The sequence below is a fragment of the Papaver somniferum genome, chromosome 7 (genome assembly GCF_003573695.1).
Source record: "Papaver somniferum cultivar HN1 chromosome 7, ASM357369v1, whole genome shotgun sequence".
Classification (NCBI taxonomy): domain Eukaryota; kingdom Viridiplantae; phylum Streptophyta; class Magnoliopsida; order Ranunculales; family Papaveraceae; genus Papaver; species Papaver somniferum.
This window is the reverse complement of record NC_039364.1, coordinates 26950620-26968011: the sequence shown is the minus strand read 5'-3', so window position 1 is coordinate 26968011 and position 17392 is coordinate 26950620. Positions and strand designations below refer to the sequence as shown.

At 39.5% G+C, this 17392-nt stretch overlaps 1 protein-coding gene across 1 annotated transcript; it reads right to left on the bottom strand.

Annotated features, from left to right (window-relative positions):
* Positions 1–545: 545 nt before the first annotated feature.
* LOC113294418 lies at positions 546–17006 on the bottom strand. Its single transcript, XM_026542815.1, has 6 exons — positions 16957–17006; positions 16460–16707; positions 2040–2324; positions 1238–1942; positions 1003–1124; positions 546–749 (listed from the first exon to the last, which is right to left on the bottom strand). The coding sequence occupies exons 1-6, from the start codon at positions 17004–17006 to the stop codon at positions 546–548; spliced, it is 1614 nt and encodes a 537-aa protein (XP_026398600.1).
* Between the last annotated feature and the right edge of the window lie 386 nt (positions 17007–17392).

Below are 17392 nucleotides of genomic sequence, written 5' to 3'. Positions count from 1 at the left end.
ATAATTGTTGTAAACTTACTTCAATCTTACACAATAAGAGGTGATTAGAGGCTTATACTGTTAACAACAAAACCAAGCACTGGCAGAAATGTCTATTAGGCCATTAACATCACATTTATAGTAATTACATCCACCATAATCATATACCGAAGTTACCAAAATTAGTGGAGTTACTTTCTTGAATTAACAGTTCAAGAAATCATACCAAAAGACAAAAAACATTAGTGATATACCAAGTCTGACATTAGTTACATTTTTGGAAATCAGAGTCAGAGGAAAAAAACATGGGTGTCATACTACAATTAGTTAGATTTCTAAAGTAGATCATCCATAATAGCGTTTGCAGGATCAGCCAAAGGACGTCCAACACCATATAACCCCTCGCTGGCAGGTACTCGAGCTTCACAGTTAAAATCAAAATAAAATTCATCGTCCACGGCATCAATTGGAGAGTGGACCCTAGGAACTCGTCGGCTACTTCTTGTAACTGGTCATGAAATGATACCCATAACATGGTTTGCTTGAGCACCTGTAAACTCATCATCTTAATGAAGCAAATCACTCAAGTTCTCAGGGTCCAACCAGTTATCTTCTTCATCAAGTGCATCCAAAAAAATAGGGATTCCAGGGCCCCCAGAATTATGTCTTTGTATTTCTTCATATTTGCGCTGCAATTTCTTGTTGTATTGAATATAAACACAGTCATTCAACTTCTGTTGTAAGAAACGATTGCGCCTCTTTGTATGCATCTGATGGGAGAAAAACGATACATCAATGCACATAAGAAGAAGTTACAAATAGAACAGTACTACTGTCAATTGAAAAGTCTAATAGTTATCTAAGAAGAGAATAAGAATGTTTTTGTTTGTTTGACATGAAAACATATTGCTTTACTTATCTTGTTACTACTAGTCTACCACTCTTTGTCTATCGACATTCAAGTCTAATAATTTCATTGCCTAATTCTCATATATGAACAATTATAAAGGATTGAGTACTTACATTGCCGAATGTGCTCCAATTTCGCTCACACGATGAAGCACTACAAGTTTGGCTCAAGACCTTTATCGCAAATTTTTGGAGTTCTGGAACATCCATCCCGCCGTAAGTGATCCACCAATCATCTGTAATAAATACCAAGCAAATAAGGAAAAGCTTACAAGCTGTAGTATCCCTGAACTATAATACATTAATTGTAGTTTTTTATTATCTATGTTTTAAATAAGAAAAAGCTTACAAGGTGTTGTAGTATCCCTGCTTCTGACTTCAGCTCGCGTTCCTAACGCTCCATATGCATCACTGTACAATCTCAACTGCTTTATAGCCTTATCATGTTCGTTGTTGTCAGTTTTGAGATTTTCCATTGCATTTAAAAGTCCCCTCTTTAGCTTCGCATACTTTGAGATATTGTCCATTTCTTCTTGCGAAATCTTGTAAAATATAAAAGGGTTCAAGTACCAAGTTGCTGCATGGAGAGGGTGATCTAACTGGTCCTCCCATCTTTCATTAATAATAGCCATTATCTTGTCCAAAGTCCCTTTATCTTCTCTAAATTTTATCTGTAGCTTTTCCCTTGCCAATCTCATTACTTCATATATAACACCTATGGTTGGCTTCAGCTCGATATCCACCATTCTTACAACATCTACTAAAGGTTTTAACACCTTACAAGAGAAATCACAATGTGCCCAAAATGCACCGCTAGCAACAATCTTAACAATCATTTTCCCCACAACTTCTTTAGCTACACTAGACTGCGTCCACTTCTCATTGACAAACATCATTTGCAATGCATTTTTATGCTCAAGAAGGCTATCAAGTGTATAATATTGGGTTCCAAATCTAGTCTTTGCAGACCGATGCAACTCTTTCTTCCCTGTCATTTCTCTAATCAAATCTAACACTTGGAAATGAGCATAATTGTATGTAACAAATCTCTTACCTAGAGTGACATCTCTTGTTATCGGTGATCAATCACTAAAAGCTTCCCAGTAGCCTTAAAATTAGAACCATTATCACTAATAAATGTACAATATTACCAATCCCAACATCTTCAATCAACTCATTAACAAGTTCAGCTATGTAAAATTGATCATTCGTTCGTGATGATGCATCCACCGACTTCAAGAAGACTGATCCTTTTGGACAATTTACCACGAAGTTAATAAGATGACGCCCCTTTCCATTTGTCCAACCATCAGACATAATAGAACAACCAAATCTCTTCCAATGTGGTCTAAACGTCTCAACAAACTTCTTCATTTCTTCAAGTTGCATATTGAAGAGAGTTGAACGGATATGATAGTAAAATGGCGTCGGCAGAGCTAACAACAAAGATACAGAAAATGGATGCCATCAGTGTAAGACAATATACATAGCAGATGCATACAGTTAAGTATATTGAAACATACAACAGTGATAAACATAACGTAAGCACCATTTAAGATCCTAACACCTCGCTTGTAGTACTACATCTTATTAAGAATAAACATACAACAATGATGAACACTTGTAGTCTCTGACTATACTCGAAAACAAAACACATATCCTGAATGAACTTGGAAGGAGGATATAAGAGTTAAGAAATTGTTTTGAAATTCTTAACATTTAACAGTTCATGGAAATATTAGCAGAGATGAACTGAGTACTAATTGTTCGAGTATTCAGTAGTTTCATTTAGATGTTTCCCATGAAAATACAACATTTCATTACATGAATACCAGCAGAGATGTTAACATTTAACATTTCATAAAAATATTGGCATTGAGACAAAACAAAAATACAAAAACGAAATTGAAAAAGATAACATTGGCATTATATGACATACCTTTTCCATAATCTCCAATAAAATTGATCATCACTTGGAAACTAGGGGAACGTACATTATTAAAAGGTATAGCATTTTCGGTCATCCAAGCCGATATACTATCCCGGGCTATATCCTTCAGCTTCTTTTTGGTATAACTTTGTGTAGATGGTGGATTTTCGACAAGGGCTAAAATCGTAAACTCATAATTATACGAAGCTCTGATACAACAATCAGACGTGAGTATGGAGACACGGGTCTCTCATCGAATTCTCAACGAAGAGTACTTTCTCTCAGAGTACATGTAGATATGTAGTCTCACGATTGGACAACGACATATCTCATGAATACTGAACATTTTCAGTGATTATTTCTATATAGTATCACGAGATGGACGGCTCCTAGACAGCTTGCTCTGATAGTATAGAGCGATAACGTCTTCAGGAACAAACAACGAGTTTACCCTGACTATATAAAGGATATGACTTACCGACAAGCTCATATCGGGATAATTAATGCTCCTAGACAGCTTGCTCTGCTAGTATAGAGCCACAAAGTTAATTATTCCTAATTAAGATTAATTATGTCGTGACATTCACTACTGAATTCCCAGAATAATCTATTATTGCTCCTATTCCATGGTCGAATCCACGACTGGTCCTATGGAATGGCAGTAAAAATTGCTCCTATTACATGGTCAAATCCACGACTGGTCCCATGGAATGGCAATAAACAATTGTTCTGATCCTATGATCGAATCCACGGCTTGATCTCGTATAATAGCAATAACTATATTATCTCATTACTCCGATTTCATGATCGAATCCACAACTGGTCTCATAAATGGTAATAGATAAATCTTAATTACTCCGATTCTATGGTCGAATCTACGATCCCATGGAATGGTAATGCTCACTTTATTATTCTGAATTCGTAGTCGAATCCTCAGATGATCTTATGAATTAATAATAGACATCTTATTACTCAGTTTTGTGAATTATTCTCCACCGAATTCCATAATTAGTAATAAATAATCAACAACCGGGCGTCTGAGCTACCTCTAAGTAAGCCCCGATTAAAATGGTGAAGGTGTATTCAACGACGATACACTAACAGTCACTGCACGAACGAGTATTTGAAAATACAACGAAACGATGAACCTATGCAAAATAGGGAAGAAAATAATGAATAATTAAAAATATTGACCAGGGTGCTGGGAGCGCGAACACACGACCGACCGACCATGTCGTGGTCAATCCCATGCCAGTTTTATATTTTTAATGCATTTTTATTATTTTCCATGATTTGATGAAAATTCTCTCATTTTATCAAATCTCCTTCGTCTCGAGGAAACTCCTCGGTTTCATGGTATTTTCATAAATTCGTAAAAAATAATATAAAATTAAGGAAAGAAGTGTGGAGCGTGACCGTAGGCCAACCGGCCATGCCTTGGTCCCAGCCGTCCCCACACGTCACGATTCCTCATTATTTTATTATTATTATTATTTCTCTAATTTCATGAAAAAACTCCTTGATTTCATGGTATTTTGCACAAATCATCAAATAATAAATAAAATTATGAAAACTTGTGGGACCGGGCCACTATCCGGCCGGCCATTCCCTAGCCGGTCCCACACACCCCTTTTTTTATTATTTTATTTTATTTTTCCTTGAATTCATCAAATTCCTTGATTTCATGGTATTTCTCTCAAATTAGGAAAAATTCCCTCAAATCATGAAAAATACTTAAAAAATATAAAAAATTATGAAAACTCGTGGGACCGGGCCCTAGCCGGCCGGCCACGCCCCCACGGTCCCACATGCCCGTGTTTTTATTATTTTAATATTTTTTGCTTCCTTGAACTCATGAAAATTCCTTCAATTCATGGAAACTCCCTAAATTCATCAAATTTCTTAAAATTCATGAATTCTTCATAAAATCATCAAAAATATTACAAAATTAAGGAAAATGGCACCACGAGACCGTGGTCACGATCGGCCGACCATGCCTTGGCCTCGGCAGTCCCACACCTCCTTATTCCTTATTTTATAATTATTTTCCATCATCTCATGGTGTTTTCCTCAGTTTCGTCGAAACCCTAATTTTGGCATATTTTCTCGAATGGATGCTCAATTGCACGCTAGAAAATATCAAAATTCTCAGGACTGAGACGCGGACGCCTTGGGGACACAAGCACGCTATCTTGACCGACCAAGATTGGCTCTTTGGCTTACAGAAGCCGGTCCCATCAAGTTTCACAATTTTGACCTAATTTCCACAATTGCACGTATTAGGTCCAAGACTCTTCCAAACACTTTGGATTTTCATGAAGTGATCATCAGGCGGTAACGTGACTACCCAGGACCGGTTTCATGACCCCATGGTCGGTCCCTCACTCCGTCATAATTAATTAGGTTTTCTCACCTAAGGCTCAGACGAGCATTTTCGAATAAATGATTAAACCATCATTTAATCATTCTTTCACCAAAAAATCGTCAACTCTTCAGGAGTTATTTGTATTTGCTCACGTGATTATATGGACACTACATGGTTGATTCACGGTCCCATGTAGTCGCTCCCTCCTTCGTCCCATGGTTAAACTTCTGACGAACCATGAATTGATCATCAATTGATCAAATTAGGGTTTTTGAATCCAAGGATCATCATTCCAGATTCCAACCTTAATAATTTTACGACGACCTCATGGTTATTAATTTTATTAATTATGCTCGGTTCAACGATCAGTATTCTAATTAATATTTTTGGTACGCTGCCAATAATCCATCAGATGAGCAACACATGCTCAGACGATCAAATATTCAACAATTCATCACATGAGCAACACTTTCTCAGATGATAAACATTTTCTCAAACCAAGGAATATTGGTTCAACAATCAATATTCAACGATCCATCGAATGAGCAATACTTGCTCACTTTATCGTAAGAACTATACCTCTGTCTCATGACATGTTCAATTCATGAGTTTCAGAACATCATGTTCAACTCAGCAACTACATGGACTCATCGTCCCATCAAACCACGAAGTCATCAATTGACTAACATACCACGAGACGTCAATCGTGTCACTTTGGGGGGATATCACTTAGGGTTTTGGTCTGGCGGTCTACGGCACGTGTGTTCAAACACACGATGAAATGTGAGCAAGTCGTGCAATCAATTGAAGGAATTCACGAGGTAGTGGGTGGAAAATCGACCAAGTCTCCACACGTTGAGCAACTGGTTTCAAACACGATCTCCACTTCCCCACTCCTTGATTCCATCAACTGTCACACTTCATGGGGTCATTGTGTCTAAAATTCCAGCAAGATAAATAAGTCTCTGAATCATGATTGAGGGATCAGCATCAAAAGTATCATCAATCTCACGTCTCATCGACAACACGAGATCATCAACTCATCAATTGAGCAACTACTCTAAATTGAGCAATTTCAATCATTCAGAGCTTATCATATTCAGAATTCACACACCCACAATCATTGATTACCATTGATTCCACACATTTCCCAGCTTCCCTCCTACAGATCAACCCATCCTCTCTTGTGACCGAATTTACTCTGGAACGATCATTTTATTGATTTAGGCCGGAGTACTACAGATTGATCTCTCGAATCTAAAGCACCCCCTTTGCAGCGGTGCATCTGTGTGAGGTTTAACATTTCACTCGGTTCGAGGAGTCTCCTCTGTATGGTCGTCTCCTCAATTCCTTAAAAACCAGCAAATCGTTTTTCCTCATCTACATATTGGAGACCACAGTGGGAGATTAATCTCTCGGTTGCAATCTCAAGCTTTCACAAGATGGTTGATCTTAGGTCACACACGATCGAAGATCCTAACGTAAATGATGCTAACACTATCAATGACACTAATGATGATATTCCAGAAACCATTTCTGCTTCCAACAATGGCGGTGGCGTCACTCCTCATCAGACTGGAGCTCATCCCCTGTTCGGTCGTTCCCCTGAGGAAATCAGAGAAAACCCACCTACGATTGCTGATCTCATCAAATTGCAAGAGACTCTTGCAAAGAATCAAACCGCTATGGCTACATCACAAAAGAAGATATTTAATCAACTGAAGGCTCTCACTGATACAATGTCAGGGAAGACCCAAGGAAAAGGAAAAGAGAAGGAAAAATCCTCAGACGTTGATCCTGAGGTAATTTCGATTCATACAGTAGATGATGATGAAGTCCGCAAAACTGCAGACGATCCATCGGCTAAGGAGTCATCAAACTTCATCACTCGGGAGGATTTGGAACGCCTTCTGGAGAACCGTGGAAAGGACAAGACCCCACATGTCCATCGTCACCAGCCTCCATACCCTGTTGCTATGCAGAGGATTCCTCTTCCAAAAGGTTATATCTCTCCAACCTTTACTTTGTACGACGGAACCGACAATGCTTGGGAACATGTTTCTCGGTTCCTGAAAGCTTTGGGTGAACATGAGCATAACCATGTTGTTCGCCTCAAAGAATTTTCAAAATCCTTGAAAGGGAGAGCATACACCTGGTACAACAACATCGCACCAGGAACTATCAACGGTTGGGGAGAAATGGTTAATGCTTTCTATAGGAAGTATTTCTTCGTTTCAGAGCAAATTACCCTCTCTGATCTCGGAAGGATGTTTCAAAGGAACAACGAACATCCTAACGATTATGTGAAAAGGTTCAGAGTTCAAGCGTTGGATTGCCATGATCCAGACGTCATGGAGCAGCAACTGGTATACTTGTGTATCAACGGCATGATCCCAGTCTACAGAGATTTATTGGAAAATATCCGTTTCCAGTCCTTCTCAGAGCTTCATGAAGCGGCGAAGAGATCGGCAACTACTGCACCCGCTTTACTGGAAAGAACAAAAGCTACAAAGGCTGAAGAACCGCGAGACACTCGAGGTAGCAGACGTCTGATCAAGAAGCAGTAAAACCTCCAGCCTTCCATAAACACTGTTGCATAAGGGAGAAAACGGAAATCCAAACCGCCGCGCAAGCATACCTCAGCTCCTTCAAAAGCACAAAGGAAGGATAAGCAAGATGCACAAGCCTCTGACCAACGCACAAGAGTTCCTGATCAAGAAGCACCTAACTTTCCTTTTTCCATTAAAGAGGTGATCGAACTCCTGGATGTCTGGGTCCAAGATGGTGCAATCAAGTTGCGATATGTCAAGAAAGAACCATGAAGAAGACATGGAAAGTCCTCGTTACTGCCGCTTCCACAGGTTCGTCAATCATCCCACAAGCGATTGCGGAGTTTTGAAGCACATTTTCAAAGAGAAGGTTGATCCACAATAGCTTCAACTGGGGACTGAAGGAGTACACATGAATCCTCTCCCAGTCAAAACCTTACACTCTCTGAACAACCTATCAAAGAGGCAGTTCAATCCTTGGTCGAACATGAATTGCGTTATCTGTCAAATGCACAAAGGAGAGACATGTTCACAGTACTGAACCACATCGTGTCAAGAAGTCCATTCCGAAAATACTTCTTGAGCCTCCAACCACAGACCAAGATATGCACTACTGGGGACTGCTTACCACAGTCAATCTCAGAAGAAACGGATTTGGAAGAACGTTGATCGATGCTGACACCTCCATCAACAAAATTCCACTGAAAACCATCGGATCCACATGCATCACTCGACAAGAAGATACTCATGCTCCATCTCAATCAGAGACCTGGAAGGAGCGCTCGGAAATACTTATGGCTACATCATTCTCAAAGTGAACATAAGTTCAACCTGGACAGAAACCAAGTTTCACATAATCAATCAAGAAGATCCAGGATATGACATATCCTTCAGACGAGCGTGGATCCATGCTGAAAAGATGAGTACTTACAAAGCGCCTTTGGTTACACATCTCTCCAACGAAGAAAGTTCTAATCCAGAAGATTTGACGGACATTCCTTCATCAGAGTACTTTGAGTAATTTCGACGAGGTTGAAGCAAGAACCTGCAAAATATGCATAGACATTCATCAAGAGGTTCCGCGCTCAGGCAAGTCTCATTCCATGTCTATGTCATTTATTTCCCCACATGCTATCCTAGCATGGGGACTTAATTATGCTAGCAACTCTACAAGACGTTATGAATGGTAGCTTCACCGCATTAGTATTTTACCAAGTGGTTGAATCTGACGTTTCTCCGAATCAAGCACTGAAATATTCATTATTGACGTCCAAACATGGCAAAGAACACTTTGGGCGTTTCTCCTGCAAGTCCATGTGTTCCACAAAATCAGAAAGCTCTGATGTCTGCACAAGTGTCGAATCCCACTACTGCAACGAAAGGGATGCTGAATCAACAGAAGATACTCCAGGGCCGAGACGATCAAACCCCTAAGACATTCGATGCTTAAGGAATATACGTTTCAACGCTCAAGCATCTAAAAAAGCCATCAAATTGTACTCCCAATCAAAGAGTACAGCTTCAGCACAAATATCTCGACGATGACACATTGATTCAACACCAGCACGATCAAAGTGTAACTAAACGATAAGTCTTCATTATCCCATGATAAGACTTCTGAAGCATATGCAACATCATGGATGGCGCTAACTCCTTCAATATACACCGGGGGCAACCTGAGGTGATTCCGTGAAACTTCATCAACGGGTTTTCGCTATGTCACAAGCCCCTGCATGATTGAGGAACTTTCTCTCTTCACCAATCACATCCAGTATGAAAACTCTTGATGCCATCTACCGCAACAATGTCGACTCACTGACAAAGCCAGTTCGTGGTAAAGTTATGCTTTCAGGAGCATTCAGGTTGAACTCTCAGTACACCTTCATCTTACGGACGCTCAACTCATCAACTAGTTCGTGAATGTAAAAGGCTCACTGGATGAAGTAGCAAAGATTATATCTATAATCATGGTTCTAGCCTTTTCGGTCTTTGGAGAAACTTCATCCATCTTCTTCAACACGGCATCACTGGTGGTGAAAGGAGTGTCACCTTCCACTGCTTTCCTGATAGCATCAATCTTTTGACGAAGCCATTTCAGATTGAAGCCAAGTTCTTCAGCTTTCTTCAAGTTGTACTCCCAATCAAAGAGTACATCCCGGGTGACAGTATTTCCAGCTGTGATGCGGATATCATTTATAACACGCAAGATGGCTTCTACTTGCCTCGTCAAGAAATAACTATGCTCCGGATCCTTGGTAACGACGATGTGCCCATACGTCTTCCACGGTTTCTTGTACATAGCAGCATATCTAATGGGAACGCTAAATCCACCAACAAACCTGCGATATGGGAGTATCTCACCAAATGAAGGAGTAAAAGCAGTCCCTGCGGGATACTCATGCACTATTATCCGGTTCTCAGTCGCTGGAGCAGCGTCAGCAATCATAGGAACAACTTCGGTTGAAGCAGCTTCTTCCATTCTCGATTCGGGTTCCACCATCCCACGCAAAATTGGAGTTTCAGTCACCTCCACGGCATCAACAACAAGCTTTCCATGACCTTGAGGTACAGGGATGGAGGTCTCATTATCAACGGCTCCATAGTTGCTCAAGTCATCATTGTTGGATCCATTATTCCCAACTTCAGCATTTGGCACCTAATGTGAAGATTACATGGGATTAGAATGATTCAAGCGTGGAAACCCAACACAACCATAAAATTCAGAATGTAAGTGAACTAACATCATCTAAGTTCCTTATTATGCACCCAAGACATGCGCAAATAGTGTAGAAGTCATGAAACACGTTTTCAAACAAGCTCAGCTGAAGAGATTTTACATGCCATGTATTCAACGGAAACTGGGAGCAAAATTGATAAAATTTAAGGTTGGGTCATATACCATTATCTTCGTATGGATGTTGACTACAACATATCAAAATTTCATAGCAATCGGATGAACGAGCTAACAGATGTGGCCAAAACATCGGACAACATGCAATCTGGAAAAGTTCTGAAGGTCTCCTGGAAGTTCACTATTTCGCCTTTTTCAGGCCCTAAACATGCTCAAACTTCAAAGAGCTTCTTTAAAGCTTGGAAATTTCCTGGGCTTGAAGATACATATGCAAACCGAGAAAATCTGACTTCGGACGAGGATTCTACAGCGTTTCTAGTAAAATCTGAAGTCTGAAATTTTCTGGTGACGTATTTCGGCAAAGTTATCCATAAATTCACATGGATTTTCATTCATTCATTCACGAATCAGCGATATCATATCTTTGAAGAAATTACAGGAGATATACTTACTAAGGGAGTCTCTAAATCATTTGAAGCCTCGACAATGCCAGAATCTCCGTTGACAACACCACTATCTCCATTCGATTCGGGATTTCGGGAATTCTCCATATTCCCATGTCCCAAAGAAGAGTGCGCTTCATCAACATGCTTCTTATCTACAATGGTTTCTTCCTGGATTCATCAAAAAAATTATTATTATTTCATTCAAGGAGATGCCGTGATCACCTGCACGAAAGAGATATTTACATCGACTTCTTCATCAGTACTGGATTCCTGAATTGTTCGCCTGGGAACAAGTTGAAGACCGTCAATCGATGGAGAAAAGGTCTGAAAAGAAATAACAAAACCTTGGTCTCGTGATCCTAATTGCACGGGCAGGAAAAAGTCATGACACAAGGAGCGCTAACAACTCACCAAAGAAACGGCTGGGGACTGCACGTCATTTGCTAACATCCTGTAGTCCTTACTTCTGGGTGCTCCGCCCCGAAGACTTTCTTCCATTTCCGAGGAGTCAAAAACAAACAAAAAAACAAACGACAAACAAACGATCATCCTGTGGTATAGTTGATGAAATAACCAGGAGTACAACTCAGTATGAAGGATCTCTCACCATCACTCAGAGGTCCCAGAAGTACCATTTCTTGAAGTTGCACCCGCGGAGATGTCATCCCTGGAAACATCGTCTTTGAAAGTGTCATCATGGGAGTCAGTCATTCTTGCAAAGTGGCTGTGACAGATGCATAACATTCAGCGCATCATTCAAAGCGCAGATTCAACAAAACAACGAATCATGGAATAAAGATGCTCACATCAGCGTCTGCAAAAATGGTAACTTTCAACTCTTACCTGTTTACGATTCCACTAACAGTACATGAGTTAATACTTCAAATCTTGCTCGTTCCTTCAAACCTGCTAAGACGAGCAAAATTCTGACATGATTTTCATAAAACCGTGAACAACCCACGTAAATTTTACAATGTGAACATTCACTGGTTTCTCAAAATCTGGACAGACGTCCATTCTACGATTGTGAAAACTCACATATAGACATTATTTTACCATGTATAATGGTCTACATTCAACAGTTGTTCAAAATCAAAACATGATTTTACAAACTATATAAATATTTAACGTGAAACTCACGTAAATTTGGAAAATATATCTATATATTTTTGCTCCCTCGCACGAGCATCTGTCTCTGAAGCGAGAGTATATTCTCAAAGATTTCTGAAAGCTCGAGATAAAAAATTTCATGAAAGCTCATAAACAAAATTTTATTACTAACAGACGCACGTCTATTTAAAAAAAAAAACTTTTCTCTCGTACGAGCATCCACCTTTGAAACGAGAGTTTATTCCACTTTGTGAAATCTCACATATTTAAAAATAAAATTTTGTTTTTCGTGAAAGCTCATAGACAAAATTTTTATCATTAGACTCAGGTCTATTTTGTTGTTTCTTAAACTAACGAACGAACGAGCGTCCGTGCTAAAACGGATTCCTTTCTTGGGCCCGGCCCGCGAATCCTAAACGACCAAGGTTCCATCACCAAATCAGCGGTGCTACCACTTTATGCTCATCAAACGATGCTCCAATCATGACATTGAAGCCTTCATCAAGTCGTGGTTTGCTCATGCTCTCTAAATCCGGTAACGTCTCAACTTACGACTAAGTTCAATTACTGGTATTATTATTTATGGCCGGAAAATCACCATTTAATGCTGACTGAGGAACACAGCTTTCCTCAGTAAGCAGGGGACTTAATGTAGATGGTGGATTTTCGACAAGGGCTAAAATCGTAAACTCATAATTATACGAAGCTCTGATCCAGCAATCAGACGTGAGTATTGAGACACGGGTCTCTCATCGAATTCTCAACGGAGAGTACTTTCTCTCAGAGTACATGTAGATATGTAGTCTCACGACTGGACAACGGCATATCTCATGAATACTGAACACTTTCAGTGATTATTTATATAGTATCACGAGATGGACGGCTCCTAGACAGCTTGCTCTGCTAGTATAGAGCGATAACGTCTTCAGGAACAAACAACGAGTTTACCCTGACTATATAAAGGATATGACTTACCGACAAGCTCATATCGGGATAATTAATGCTCCTAGACAGCTTGCTCTGCTAGTATAGAGCCACAAAGTTAATTATTCCTAATTAAGATTAATTCTGCCGTGACATTCACTACTGAATTCCCAGAATAATCTATTATTGCTCCTATTCCATGGTCGAATCCACGACTGGTCCCATGGAATGGCAATAACAATTGCTCCTATTCCATGGTCGAATCCACGACTGGTCCCATGGAATGGCAATAAACAATTGTTCTGATTCTATGATCGAATCCACGGCTTGATCTCATAGAATAGCAATAACTATATTATCATCTCTTACTCCGATTTCATGATCGAATCCACAACTGGTCTCATAAATGGTAATAGATAAATCTTAATTACTCTGATTCTATGGTCGAATCTACGATCCCATGGAATGGTAATGCTCACTTTATTATTCTGAATTCGTAGTCGAATCCTCAGCTGATCTTATGAATTAATAATAAACATCTTATTACTCAGTTTTGTGAATTATTCTCCACCGAATTCCACAATTAGTAATAAATAATCAACAACCGGGCGTCTGAGCTACCTCTAAGTAAGCCCCGATTCAAATGGTGAAGGTGTATTCAACGACGATACACTAACAGTCACCGCACGAACGAGTATTTCAAAATACAACGAAACGATGAACCTATGCAAAATAGGGAAGAAAATAATAAATAATTAAAAATATTGACCAGGGTGCTGGGAGCACGGACACACGACCGACCGACCGTGTCGTGGTCAATCCCACGCCAGTTTTATATTTTTAATGCATTTTTATTATTTTCCATGATTTGATGAAAATTCTCTCATTTTATCAAATCTCCTTCGTCTCGAGGAAACTCCTCGGTTTCATGGTATTTTCATAAATTCGTAAAAAATAATATAAAATTAAGGAAAGAAGTGTGGGGGTGACCGTTGGCCAACCGGCCATGCCTTGGTCCCAGCCGGCCCCACACCTCACGGTTCCTCATTATTTATTATTATTATTTCTCTAATTTCATGAAAAAACTCCTTGATTTCATGGTATTTTGCACAAATCATCAAATAATAAATAAAATTATGAAAACTTGTGGGACCGGGCCACTAGCCGGCCGGCCATGCCCTAGCCGTCCCACACGCCCCTTGTTTTATTATTTTATTTTATTTTTCCTTGAATTCATCAAATTCCTTGATTTCATGGTATTTCTCTCAAATTAGGAAAAATTCCCTCAAATCATGAAAAATACTTAAAAATATAAAAAATTATGAAAACTCGTGGCACCCCCTAGCCCCCCACCCCCCACGGTCCCCACGCCCTGTTTTTATTATTTTATATTTTTTTGCTTCCTTGAACTCATGAAAACTCCTTCAATTCATGGAAACTCCCTAAATTCATCAAATTTATGAATTCTTCATAAAATCATCAAAAATATTATAAAATTAAGGAAAATGGCACCACGGGGGACCGTGGTCACGACGGGCGACCATATGCCTGGCTTCGGCGGTCCCCACGCCTCCTTATTCCTTATTTATAATTATTTTCCATCATCTCATGGTGTTTTCCTCAGTTTCGTCGGAAACCCTAATTTTGGCATATTTTCTCGAATGGATGCTCAATTGCACGCAGAAAATATCAAAATTCTCAGGACTGAGACGCGGACGCCTTGGGGACACGAGCATGTTATCTTGACCGACCAAGATTGGCTCTTTGGCTTACAGAAGCCGTTCCCATCAAGTTTCACAGTTTTGACCTAATTTGCACAATTGCACGTATTAGGTCCAAGTCTCTTCCAAACACTTTGGATTTTCATGAAGTGATCATCAGGCGGTCACGTGACTACCCAGGGAAGGTTTCATGACCCCATGGTCGGTCCCTCACTCCGTCATAATTAATTAGGTTTTCTCACCTAAGGCTCAGACGAGCATTTTCGAATAAATGATTAAACCAGCATTTAATCATTCTTTCACCAACAAATCGTCAACTCTTCATGAGTTCTTTGTATTTGCTCACGTGAGCATATGGGCATTACATGGTTGATCCACAATCCCATGTATTCGCTCCCTCCTTCATCCCATGGTTAAACTTCTGACGAACCATGAATTGGTCATCAATTGATCAAATTAGGGTTTTTGAATCCAATGATCATCATTCCAGATTCCAACCTTAATAATTTTACGACGACCTCATGGTCATTAATTTTATTAATTATGCTCGGTTCAACGATCAGTATTCTAATTAATATTTTTGGTACGCTGCCAATAATCCATCAGATGAGCAACACATGCTCAGACGATCAAATATTCTAGAATTCATCACATGAGCAACACTTGCTCAGATGATAAACATTTGCTCAAACCAAGGAATATTGGTTCAACAATCAATATTCAACGATCCATCGAATGAGCAATACTTGCTCACTTCGTCGTAAGAACTATACCTCTGTCTCATGACATGTTCAATTCATGAGTTTTAGAACATCATGTTCAACTCAGCAACTACATGGACTCATCGTCCCATCAAACCACGAAGTAATCAATTGACGAACATACCACGAGACATCAATCGTTTCACTTTGGGGGGGGGGGGGGGGGGGGGGAGTATCACTTAAGGTTTTGGTCTGGCGGTCTACGACACATGTGTTCAAACACACGATGGAATGTGAGCAAGTCATGCAATCAGTTGAAGGAATTCACGAGGTAGTGGGTGGAAAATCGACCAAGTCTCCACACGTCGAGCAACTGGTTTCAAACACGATCTCCACTTCCCCATTCCTTGATTCCATCAACTGTCACACTTCATGGGGTCATGGTGTCTGAAATTCCAGCAATATAAATAAGTCTCTAAATCATGATTGAGGGATCAGCATCAACGGTATCATCAATCTCACGTCTCATCGACAACACGAGATCATCAACTCATCAATTGAGCAACTACTCTCAATTGAGCAATTTCAATCATTGAGAGCTTATCATATTCAGAATTCACACACCCACAATCTTTGATTATCATTGATTCCACACATTTCCCAGCTTCCCTCCTACAGATCAACCCATCCTCTCTTGTGACCGAATTTACTCTGGAACGGTCATTGTCTTGATTTAGGCCGGAGTACTACAGATTGACCTCTCGAATATAAAGCACCCCCTTTGCAGCGGTGCATCTATGTGAGGTTTAACATTTTGCTCGGTTCGAAGAGTATCCTCCGTACGGTCGTCTCCTCAATTCCTTAAAAACCAGCAAATCGTTTTTCCCTATCTACACTTTGTCTCTCGAGTGTTGTTTGCTTCACTTTTGAGAAATTAGTTTTCATGAATTTTTCAATAGGACCTCTTACATTACTTATGCCTTTAAATTTTCTTTTAGATGGAACAATGACATCAGCTTCAACCTCATGTACCTCAATATCTTCGTCGCCTCCAGATTCTCCATCAAAATCAGCAGCTGCATACATCAGATCAATCTGACCCCTGTGAACCTTTTCTTTCTTCTTTACTATATCAACATCTCTAATCTTGGCAATAACTTCTCTAGTTGCATTAGGACATCCTGTAACTTCCCCTCTCTTACTCAATATATGCAACTTGAACCTAGTGATTCCCCCAGATATTATTTTCTTACATAACTTACAAATAAGGGTGTTTTTTTAGAAGTGCTTTCAGCTCATTCCCAAGCAATATCTTTCTTTGGATCTTGAGCGGAAGTCTGAGCTTCAGTGGCAGTCTGAGATTGAGAAGCAATATCCAGTGGTAATGGATCACTTTCCATATTTATCCTGAAATTGAAAACCACACACTCCAATTAGAAATTATTTTAGAAGAAGTGAAAGGAACTCAAACCTGAACTTAACAGCAATAAGTGAAAGGAACTCAACGTTTACAATTGTCATTTCAGTTCAGCAATAAGTGATTTTGCCTAAACTAACTGGATGTTATTTGAGTGAGTATGCAGTCAAAAATCAAGATGAAAGATAACTAATACGAATTGGGTTCATAGAATTATGACTGATACATGAGTTATGATACAGATTTAGGAAAGATTGGTTAAATCCAATATTTAAGTCAAAAATCACAGAAATATAACTAATATAGTAAAATTACCAGTTGAGTATAGTTCTAATATCACAGAATCAATTTGAATGACAATAAAATATGACGAATATATCAGTTGAACTAGATTGTACCGATTTAGGAAGGTATTTCGCAGCTTCTCGGCTGCAGAGAGAGAAACATGGCTGTGCAAGAGATGGGAATAAAACACTATGAGATTAGGGTA

Coding starts and splice junctions, on each gene's coding strand:
- LOC113294418 (XM_026542815.1), bottom strand. CDS start 17,006: ATGACAATTGTAAACGTTGAGTTCCTTTCACTTATTGCTGTTAAGTTC. Junction 1,943..2,039: donor GATTGAAGATGTTGGGATTG/GTAATATTGTAC, acceptor ATGTCACTCTAG/GTAAGAGATTTGTTACATAC. Junction 1,125..1,237: donor CAGGGATACTACAACACCTT/GTAAGCTTTTTC, acceptor TATTTATTACAG/ATGATTGGTGGATCACTTAC.